Source organism: Erinaceus europaeus, chromosome 12 (assembly GCF_950295315.1).
Source record: "Erinaceus europaeus chromosome 12, mEriEur2.1, whole genome shotgun sequence".
Classification (NCBI taxonomy): Eukaryota; Metazoa; Chordata; class Mammalia; order Eulipotyphla; family Erinaceidae; genus Erinaceus; species Erinaceus europaeus.
The window spans coordinates 55,055,205-55,066,786 of NC_080173.1; the positions used below are offsets into that span (position 1 = coordinate 55,055,205).

At 47.9% G+C, this 11,582-nt stretch overlaps 1 protein-coding gene across 1 annotated transcript in view; it reads right to left on the reverse strand.

The window, feature by feature from the left end:
• Positions 1-11,331, reverse strand: part of LRRC59 (leucine rich repeat containing 59) — a 17,872-nt gene extending 6,541 nt beyond the window's left edge. The window contains exons 1-5 of the mRNA XM_007525605.3: positions 11,042-11,331; positions 8,569-8,628; positions 5,013-5,171; positions 4,697-4,801; positions 2,127-2,199 (exon numbers count right to left, since the gene is read on the reverse strand). Of these exons, the coding sequence (XP_007525667.1) occupies positions 2,127-2,199; positions 4,697-4,801; positions 5,013-5,171; positions 8,569-8,628; positions 11,042-11,146 (502 nt within the window). The 5' untranslated portion in view covers positions 11,147-11,331. The remainder of the gene's footprint in view (positions 1-2,126; positions 2,200-4,696; positions 4,802-5,012; positions 5,172-8,568; positions 8,629-11,041) is intronic.
• Positions 11,332-11,582: the final 251 nt, after the last annotated feature.

Consider the following 11,582-nt stretch of genomic DNA (forward strand, 5'->3'; position numbering starts at 1 on the left):
GCATAGCTGGTTGAGTGCACACATTATCATGTGCAAGGACTCAGATTTGAAGCCCACCCCACTACTCCTCACTTGCAGAAGAGATGCTTCATGAGCAGTGAAGCAGGTCTACAGATGTTTTCTTTCGCTTTCCCTCTCCATCTCCCCTCCCCTCAATTTTTCTGTTCTATCAAATAAACATAACAAAGGGGGGAAAATGGATGGATTTGTAGTGTCGGCACTAAGCCCCAGTGATAACTCTGGTGGCAAAAAAATAAAAAGTTTCTTAGGGTTGAGGGGAGATAACTCCATCTCTCAGAGCACAGCTTGCATGCCAAAGGCCCTAAAGTTGCCAAGTTTAATCCCAGCACCACCACATGCCTGAGTTGAACAGTGTTCTCATCTCTCCCTCCCTCTTCTCTCATTCTCTCAAAATCAATCTTAAAAATAAATACAAGAGGGGCCGGGTGGTGGCACACCTGGTTAAGTGCACATGTTATAGTGCACAAGGACCTGGGTTCGAGCCCCTGGTCCCCACCTGCATGGGGAAAACTTCGTGAGCAGTGAAGCAGTGCTGCAGGTGTCTCTCTGTCTCTCTATCTCTCCTGCTCCTCTTGATTTCTGGCTGTCTCTATCCAAAAAATAAATAAAAACAAACAAAAAAAATTTTAAATAAATACAAGAAGAGTCGGGCCGTAGCGCAGCAGGTTAAGCACAGGTGGCACAAAGCACAATAACCGGTGTAAGGATCCCAGTTTGAGCCCCAGCTCCCCACCTGCAAGGGAGTCGCTTCATAGGCAGTGAAGCAGGTCTGCAAGTATCTATCTTTCTCTTCCTCTCTGTCCTCCCCATTTCTCTCTGTCCTATCCAACAACAACGACATCAGTAACAATAATAGTAACTACAAGAATAAGAAAACAAGGGCAACAAAAGGGAATAAATAAATATTTAAAATAAATAAATACAAGTGGTGCACCTGGCTGAGCACACAAATTATTATTTGCAAGGATCCATGTTCGAGCCCTTCGGTGCTTACTAGCAGGGGGAAAGTTTCATGAATGGCAAAACAGGTCTGCAGGAAGTCTCTTCTCTCCCTCACTATCTCCCTCTTCCCTCTCAATTCCCATCTCTATCAAATACATTTTTATATATGATGACAAAATAAATACAACAGCAAACATTTTATATGAGGATGAGTTTGAGTGCTTAAGTCACCTGGTGTCTAGACTGAGAGACAGCAAGTAAGTGAACAATTAAGAACAATGAAGAAAACAGAAGATGTGATAGAGAATTTTAAGTGGGATAGCAAGTCTAGTTCGGGTGGTTCTGAAAAGGCTAAGATTAGCAGAAGATAACACCTCAGAAGAGAGGGGAATAAATTACAGGAAGCCAGCCACGTAAGGATTTAAAGGAAAAGGATCCTTTACCGTAAGCCCACACTTAGTGTGCTCATGCAACAGCAGAAGTGCATGGGGCTGAAGCTCACTGCATTCTCTCCTTTGGGTGTGGAACAGATCAGAAAACATGCAAGTTTGAGCTGTGGCAGGCCTAGCTGGTCACATTACTGATTCTGAACTCCATTCTAAGTAGAAGCCATTAGCAGGCTTTGGGCTAATGGCAGTATAATTGATTTGTTTAAAAAAAAAAAAATCTGGTTGGGTGGAGAGTGGCTTTGCACAGAGGGCAAAGAACTATGGGAAAAGGACATCTATGAGTACTGTGGCATCCACAGGGTAGAAATTTGCTTATGGATGGCAGCACTGGAGATGGAGAAACCAATCACAGAAAGACTTGCTGGCAGAGTGGATATGAAAGCAACAGAGGAAAGGAACTGCAGCCAGCTCTTCAACTCCAGGCCTGCCTGCATTAACTGCAGCAACAGGGACCTGCCATTACAAGGAAACAGTGGGAGAGGCTAAGGGGACCTAGTTTAGCCATGTTTCCACTGAGATGCTGAGAACCCTCCAAGAAGAAAGACAAGCAGTTGGCTACAACTCTGAAGCTTGGCGAGGAAGTGGAGATAAGGCAGGTACTATCGGCCGCTGCACTGCTCCCCAATCTCTTCACAACTCTTATAGTGAATTCTAGATCCTCAACACAAGGATGGGATGAGGTCCCAAAAGATGGCTAGAGGAACGGCCACCTACCTCGTTCTACCTCCAGCCGCCGCTGCCTCTCTCGCTCTTGATCTGCCTGCACAGCCTTCATGTGCTGTAACACCTGTAAAGGAAGAGAAAGCAGAAGTCTTGACAGTGCACACATTCATCTGCTCATGGGAGTCTCAGGAGAGACATACCTGGCTCTTCTGAAGATTCTACCTCACCCCAACCAGCAGCAATGCAAAGCCAAAGGAGTTTGTCCTAACCTTTAGATCCCAACTTACTGTACCAACTTTAAAGAGTCATCTGAGCTTAAAACTGTGCGGAAAGGGTTTGTGAAAAACAAATGTCCACTGGAATCCACAAAATGTTCTGCAACAATCGCTCTCACATGCATGCCTTTACATCCAGAAATTCTTTGTGATGAGCAAGAACAGCACTTCTCTATGTTTCCCTGACTTCCTTCCTTCCTGGCTGCCCGTCCATGGGTTTCCTCAGGAATTCCCTCCAGTTCGGAGGCATTTTATTTATCTGTCATAAGTTGGTTTGCATAACCATTATGTTATCTCCCCTACCCATCCACTTCCAACTCCCCCCTTACTCCCTGCACCCATCAAACTCTTCCTCAATCTCATGTGAAATAAGTCTTTCCCCACCCACCCAATACTGGGGCCTTGTATGTACATGGTGACCATTCCCAGGCTGACACTTTTCATTTAAAGAGAGCCAGCACAGTGCTAGAGCTGCCCAGTGTTGTGGCAGTCACATGTTGCTGGGATAGCCTGAGGGTGCTTCTTCCCAAGCAAGTGCTCTCTGGGTTGGAGAGAACTCGACTGGAGCCAACTTAGGCTGCTGCGTGGGAGAGGGATCAGGAACTCGTGCTGGGCTAGCGTCGCAGGAGATACACTCTGGGACTCTCGGAGCTGGAAGGCAATTCCAAGTGTGTTAAAACAGAAGAGCAGCTGTATATATACTCACCAAGTAGAGTGGAAACAGGATGTGACGTAGAAACAGTGGAGTGAAAAGAGACTGGTGGAAATCAGGGTGACTATGAGAGGGGCGGAGCAAAAAGACATCTTGAACCAGTGGGGATTAAACCCATGCCCTGCAGGAGGGCGGTTCCTAGGTAACTGGTTATGTAAATAGACCGCAGGGATAAGCAGAGGGAAGCTGCTTACTGTCCAACAACATGTAATACCAGGGCTCTAACCAGGTGGGCTTTCTCCCATCTCAAAAATTAAATCTTTTAAAACTAATTCATCTCATTGACATAATGTGATTTATAAGACTACTGTTTCCCCAGTGGTACAACTTCCTATCTCCCCAAAATAGATACGTATCAACACCTTTCACCCACTACTAAATTGCCATCTCCCTTCACTGGGTTCCCAGACTCCTTTTTGAGTACTTGAGTCTGCTAGAAAAAGAGAGAAGGAAAGGAATGTACAAGAGTGATGCTGTGGGGCAGTGGGGTAGACAGCATAATGGTTATGTGAACAGACTCTCATACCTGAGTCTCCAAAGTCTCAGGTTCAATCCTCCATACCACCATCAGCCAAAGCTGAGCAGTGCTTTTTTTTTTTTTTTTTTTAAAAAAAGGGGGGGGGAGTCAGGCGGTAGCGCAGCGGATTAAGCGCACATGGCGCAAAGCGCCAAGGACCAATTAGGATCCCGGTCCGAGCCCCCTGTTCCCCACCTGCAGGGGAGTCGCTTCACAGACAGTGAAGCAGGTCTGCAGGCATCTCTCTGTCACTCTTCCTCTCTATCTCCCCCTTCTCTCTCAATTTCTCTCTGTCTCTATCCAATAACAAATAAATTTTTTTAAAAAGTGATGCTCTGTCTTCTCCCTCTTTTATGAAACTTTTTCTATCTAATATGAAAATAAATAAAACCTTTAGGTGCAGAAGAAGATAGCTCACCCAGCAGATCACACATTTAACCTTGTGTGAGTATGTGGGTTCAAGTCCCCAACCATCAGATGGAAATAGCATGCAAAGGGGAAGTCTCATGAGTGGTGAAACTGTACTGTGCTGTCTCTTCTCTTGCTCTGTCTCTCCCTTTGTCTTTCATGACTGTCTAAGAAAAAAAGAGCCTATCAAGAGTGGAACGGTAGAAAGGCAAGAGAGCTGGGTGCTGCTTGAGTGTACATATTACAATGCACAATGGCCTGCGTTCAAGACCCCAGTCCCCACCTGCAGGGGGGAACCTTTGTAATTGGTAAAGCAGGTCTGAAGGTGTCTCTCTCCCTCTCTGTCTACCCATTCCTCTTGATTTCTGGCTGTCTCTATTCAATAAAGATGAAGAAGGAGAAGGAGGAGGAGGAGGAGAAGAAGGAAGAGGAGGGTGAGGAGGAGGAGAGTGTAGGCATGAAGCTCTAGCAGCAAAATATAAGAAACACTGGGGGGAGGGATGGCAGTACTGCAGTAGAGCAGATGACGACATTGTTCTACTACTTGCAAAGCAAATATATTTTTGCTTGATAGGCTTAAAATGAACATATTTCACTAAGACCTTAGTGCTTTAAGCAGTCCAAGGGCTCTGAGAGGGAAAAACAAGAGAAGGCAGAAGTAAGCCCCAAGGGAATGTACAAAGGAAACACTGGGGAGCTTCGTGCTTACCTTGTTGGCACACTGCTTACACTGCTTCTCATCCAAGCAATCGCCAGCCACTTTGGCCAGGACAGGATCCAGGGGATTATCCTTCAGGTCCAACCACTTCAGGTTCTAAAGAGATGGACAAAGACACTCAAACAAAAAGTTTCTCAAGGTGAAAAAAAAAAAAAAAAGCGAGCAGGAAGAAAACCCGAGTCCTAGCGCAGGGAATGTCCCTTGGGGCAGGGCCAATAGGGTGACATTTCTGTTAGCTTTTCTCGCAGCCATGCTCCATCTGTCCCTGAGCCCTTGCCACAAGTACTGGCTCATGAACTGCTATTACCTTGAGCTGAGCAAAGCTGACAGGCAGGGTAACCAGTCTGTTGTTGAGGAGATCCAAGTGCTGGAGGTTGACCAGACGACCAAAATCTGCTGGCAGTTGCTGCAGTTTATTCTTACTCAGGTCCAGCTTCACCAGGTGTGTGAGGCTACAGAACTCCATCTAGGACCCAAAAAGAGATCACCTACGCTTTGGGCTCAGACTCTTTGGCGTAATAAGAACTCCAAAAGTCAGACATGTCTATATGTAAACCCTGACTCTACCTATTACCAGCTATTCTGCTTCAAATGAAAATGGAAATCACACTCATGGCTCCTGGTATTTTATTTAAAATATTTTATTTATTGGATAAAGACAGAAATTGAGAGGGAAGGGGGAGTTAGAGTGGAAGAGAGGAAAAGAAACACCTGCAGCACTACTCAACCACTTGAGAGGCTTTCCCCTATTATAGGTGGAGACCAGGGGCTGGAACATGGGTCCTTGTGCAAGGTGACAAGTGAGCTCTATAAGTTGTGCCACCACACAGCCCCAGTTCCTATATTAAATAGTGATAAGTTCACATGAAATAACAACACAGGCTAGCAAAAAAAAGCTCATGGGGGTGGGGGTCGGGTGGTAGCACAGTGGATTAAAGGCACAAGGACTGGTGTAAAGATCCCGGTTCGAGCCCCCGGCTCCCCACCTGCAGGGAGTCACTTCACAGGCGGTGAAGCAGGTCTGCAGGTGTCTATCTTTCTCTCCCCTCTGTCTTCCCCTCCTCTCTCCATTTCTCTCTGTCCTATCCAACAACGAACGACATCATCAACAACAATGATAATAATAACCACAACAAGGCTACAACAAGGGCAACAAAAGGGGGGGGGGGGGAATGGCCTCCAGGAGCAGTGAATTCATGGTGCAGGCACTGAGCCCCAGCAATAACCCTGGAGGCAAAAAAAAAAACCCAGCTCATTTGGATAGTGTGTATAACCCAGATTCAAGCTCACCTCAGTATACTGAAGAAAGTTTCAGCACTATGGTTTCTCCCCAACCCCCTCACCCCCAATCTCTCTTGTCTAGGTCATTCCAGGTGAAAAAGTCAGCCGTGAGGTGAAGCCTGGAGATGGCACCCCACTCCCCAAAACAAGGACTTAACTAACCCATCATCCACAATGCTATGAAGCCATTCACTAGGGACCAATTCTGAATGCCCACAGCACCCAATATCCACCTTCCATAGGAGGAGCTGAAAGGTGGCACCCTGGGGAAACACGTATTACCACCTTTCATAAGAGATGTCAAAACATAGTGTAACCACCTATTTTTTTTCTTTTCCTTTTTTAATTATCTTGTTTATTTATTTGGATAGAGACAGCCAGAAATAGAGAGAAGGGGGTGATAGAGAGGGAGAGAGACAGAGAGACACCTGCAGCCCTGCTTCACCACTTGTGAAGCTTTCCCCCCTGCAGGTGGGGACCAGGGGCTCAGACCCAGGTCCTTGCACACTGTAATGTGTGCGCTCAACCAGGTGCGCCACCACCTGGCCCCATCCACCTATTTTTCTCTAAAAAGATCAAGTGCTCCTTCATCCTCCAGCCTAAGCCTGTTATTATGTTACCTTTTCCATCCATGGCCCTGGCCACCTCACTCCTTGTCATAGTCTCTGGAGCTCTCCCTCTACTCTGCAGCACCAGCAGTGCTTAGCACTGGTACTCAGTAAGTGTTCTTGGGCTGAATGACTGAGCAGTGTCCATCCCAACCATGTTCTGGCTCCTCAGCACAGTTCCAAACATCCTTATCGTTAAGCCTCTGCTCAGGATCCAACTGAAGTGATGCTCCAAGCTCAGTTAATGAGGGCCTATTCATGCCCTCTGGGGACTTGTAAATGCCAGTGGGTCTGCACTGCACAGACAACAAACTTGAGATTGGAAAGTGCACTTGGGGCTACTACTGAGCTCTGGTAAAGCAAACACCAGGTGTCTAGCTGCAAGGAATCGCAACCCTTCTTTAATTGAACACAAAATATTTCCTAGGAGAAGCTGGCTCTCAGATGCTTTTTCAGTGTTAAGAGACTGTTCTTGATGAACTGCAGAAAGATGCTGTAAACAGTGAGTGAGGCCCAGGGGAATGCTGAGTGGGGAATGGACTAATGATCTGATGAAGAGGCTGCCAACTTTTGAGACTCGCTCCCTGAGCCAGAGCCCAATACAACACAGAAAGGAGAGAGGTGGCCAGAGCAGTGGATGAAAAAGGCAACGCTGGGAGTCGGGCGGTAGCTCAGTGTTAAGCGCATGTGGCACAAAGCACAAGGACCGGCTTAAGGATCCCAGTTCGAGCTCCCGGCTCCCCACCTGCAGGGGAGTCACTTCACAGGCGGTGAAGCAGGTCTGCAGGTGTCTATCTTTCTCTCCTCCTCTCTGTCTTCCCCTCCCTCTCTCCATTTCTCTCTGTCCTATCATCAATAACAACAACAATAATAACTACAACAATAATAAAAAAAGGGCAACAAAAGGGAAAATAAATAAATATAAAAAAATAAAATAAATTAAAAAAAGAAAAAGGCAACACTGACAACAACCTCGGCCCAACAGTGAAAAAGCAAAAAGGCAAGGAAGTGAAACCAGTTGTTGTCCATGAGAGGTCCAAGAGCTAGTCAGCCCTAGTGCTTACGTGGAGGAACAGGAGGAGAAGCTGTAGAAGAAAAAAGCTAAAAGGATCTGACCAGACTGGATGTGGCTAAGTATACGTGTAATTATTACATGTAAGTATACATGTAAAAAAGTATGCATGCAATTTCCAGGGCTGAGAGGAAATGAGATGGCAGTTCCATACAGCCTATTTTCCCGTCAAATGATGCACAAGGAGATTGTTTATGCACAGCTCTCTTCCTGGAACGCAGAGCAACTTACAAAGTGATCTCTTGCTTTCTTTATGCAGTAGGAAAGTAAATCATTTTTCATTTCTTTTTGAAGATTTAGTCATTAATGAGAGAGAACTAGAGTATCACTTTGGCACATTGATACCAGAGACTGAACCTATAGTCTAGTGTCTTATCCAGTGTGCCACTCCCAAATCGTGGTGAACTAGTTTTTAAAAAGGAACAAAATAAGACAGGGAAAAAATAAATAAATAAAGGTAAGCCTAGTTAAGTTTATGTGGCCTGACTCTCCCTCTGTCCTAAAGAATGAGATCTCTGGCCATGGGGTGGGACTCACAGTGGATGAACCGATGGACTTGCAAGTTTGAGGTTCTGAGTTTATTCCCTGGTACTGCATGTGCCAGAGTGATAATCTGATTTTCTCCTACTGCTGCTTTTCTCTCCCTCACAAATAAATCTTAAAACAAACCAAAATAATAATAATTAATAATAATGAAGAAACAAAAAATAAAACCAAAACAAGACAAAAACACTTTGCATCCCATCCCACCCAGACAAGCCACCCCACTGCCCACACGATGGCTCTAGCTATAGCCTGTCTGCAGAGTGATCCCAAAATTATGCCATATGACATACTCCCATAAGAAGGAAAGGGAGGCATGCAGGGTTCTAGAAGGAATTCTGCTTGTTTGTCAAGCTTACCGGTAAAGTAGTCAGTTTATTGCAGGACAGATCCAGTACCGTGGCCTTTGGGAGAGCAGCCTGGAGGAGGGAAATAAGAACAAAATGTCAGATCAACACCCAGAATAATTCCATGACATCTGCTAATGAAGTTATTTTCCAGAGAAAGCTCCCGTGATTAGGAAAGCCTTTAAAAAAAAATTGAACTACGGAGTTGTCGCAGCGGGTTAAGTGCAAGTGGTACAAAGCGCAAGGACTGGCATAAGCATCCCAGCTCCCCACCTGACGGGGAGTCGCTTCACAAGTGGTGAAGCAGGTCTGCAGGTGTCTATCTTTCTCTCCCCCTCTCTGTCTTCCCCTCCTCTCTCTATTTCTCTCTGTCCTATCTAACAATGACATTAATAACTACAACAATAAAAAAAAATGAACTAAAGTATAATGCTTCTAAAGAAGAGGAAAAGGAGCCAGTCAGTGGTCTGGGAGGTGGTGCAGTGGACAAAGCATTGGACTCTCAAATATGAGGTCCCAAGTTCAATCCCCAGCAGCACATGTACCACAGTGATGTCTGATTCTTTCTCTCTCTCTCTCTCTCTCCCCTCCTATCTTTCTTATTAATAAATAAATAAAAATGGGGGCTGGGTGGTACCACACCAGGCTAAGCACACATGGCATGAAGCACAAGGACTGGCGCAAGGACACCGGTTTGAGCCCCCGGCTCCCCACCTGCAGGGAGGTTGCTTCACTAGTGGTCTGCAGGTGTCCATCTTTCTCTCCCCCTCTGTCCTCCCCTCCTCTCCCGATTTCTCTGTCCTATCCAGCAACAACAATAACAGTAAAAGCAACAATAAGGGCAACAAAATGGGGGGGGGGAAGGCCTCTAGGAGCAGTGGATTCATAGTACAGGCACCGAGCCCCAGCAATAACCCTGGAGGCAAAAATAAATAGATAAATAAATAAAATCTTAACGAGAGAGAGAGAGAGAGAGAGAGAGAGAGCACCAGTCAATCACAACCTAGGGAAGAGCAAAGAGAGTATGGTTTGGCTCTGGAACATTCAAGAAGGAAAAATGAAATTCTGAGAAATTCTCCAGAGCAATATATGTAGTCTCTAGGGTTCTTGTGTTTCCCCTGTTTCTCAGTTCAGGGTCTTCCAGGAACTCAATTTTCATGCTGGTTGAATAATAACTGAATAAACAAGTGAAAATGGGCCCTTGCAGCCTCACTCCACTTCCCCACATATTCAAGCTGGAAAGGCTCAGGGAGATTGACCTTTTTTTCTCCCAACTCAGCAGCACAGACCAGATGCCTGGAGTAACTGGTTCGGGTCCTAGGGTCAAACTGAACCAAGGCTGGCCATCTTCCTGGGATGGAATGGGGGGAAGTACCAGCGGCCAACCTGCACTTAACAGCCCACAGCTCAGTGAAGTCTGACTACCCAAGAAAGCTTCAGATGTTACAGTGGGGAAAATGCCCTGATAATTACTACACCCATCGGCAACTGCTACCTGGCAAACATTTTACAAGCCCATTTTATTTAATCCCCATAATGACCCTATGTGGTGGGAAACATTACGACCGTTTCCCAAATGAGGAAATCTAGGAACAAAAGTCACTTAGCTTTCCAAGGGCATGATAGAATTAAGCAGTGGAGCTGGGGCATGAACTGGGAATCGGTGCCCATCTCCATACTCCAGAGTCCGGGCTGCGGGAGGACTGCGCCGGGCGCCAAAGGCAAATGTAATTGGGTGAAGGAAAGCGTAGGTCATCCAAAGTGGGGCTGGCCCAGGGTTGCGGGTGGGGAGGAACCAAGTGAGAAACGCAGGGATGAACGTATTCCAGTATGCCACGTAGACAGCAAAGTGGTCGTGGCACTCCCCTGAGCCCTGGAACCCCAGTTTCCTGAGATGGAGGGCGGGCACAGAAGGGCCGCGGGTCTAGCCGGCTGCAGCCGAGTGGGCCCTTTTCCAGGAGACTTAAGTTCAAGAAGGACGCCTGGGGCCGGGGCCACCAGTCGGGGCAGCCAGTTAGTTCCCTGGAAGAGGCGGTTGTGGGCCACACCCTGGTCGCCCGGAGATCTGCTACTCCACGGAGTCATTCATTCATTTTGTTCATTCAGTCTCCAAATGCCTCTAACAGGCACTCGGCAGGTGTCAACTAGCACAGAACTCAGCCTTGCGAAACGCGCCCCCCAAAAAACAAAAACAAACAAAAAAAACGGGGTAGGCGGAGAGTCAGCCCCGACCCGCAAAAGGCCCACACGGCAGGACAAGCAATCCGCCCCCACCGCCCAGCTGCTGGCACTGCGCCAGAGTGACACGTGTACACCCCGGGAAGAACGGGGGGCAGCCGGCGCTCCCCGGGGGCTGAGTTGCGCACCCCACTTCCTCCAGGTCTTAAGACGTGAAAACTGAGACTAGGGGCGTGTGGAATCGGTAAAAGGGGGTGGACGATGCGGGGTCCTCGCCCAGGGCCCCCCCCCGGGGGGCAGCACTGACCAGCTCCTTGACCGGGACCTCATTCAAGTCGCCGAGGCTCAGGTCCAGCTCGTTGCCGTCCAGTTTGTCGCGGAGATTCCCGCCCTTGTTACCGGCCTTGGTCATAGTGACGCCGGTTGAGCGGATCCCGGCTCTGGAGCTCCGACGGGTAGAAGGGCGGAGAAACTGCTCGTAGGCGGAACTGATTAGCCCGCAACCGGCAGCGCCTGTGTCCGCGGCCGCAGCAGAGGCGAGAGCGCCGCAGCCCGTCCGCCTGCCCTCAACACCCGTCGTCCCGCGCCCCGCTCCCACCGGTGCCCGAGGCGACGACGACCACTTCCGTGTCCACGTCGCCTTCCGTGACCACCGAGATGAATTGGGCCAGCGAGGCCCAAACGTGCGGCTGGAGCGCCCTCGTGTGCCTGGGATGCCGCGCTGCAGACGCCGCCATCGCGGAGGGGGTGGAGTTCACGGCCCAAAGAGCTAGCAAGAACGTAGAGCCTCCGTGACGCCTGCAGAGGAAAGTGGGGGACCTGCAGACCAGGAAACTGGACTTTGCATC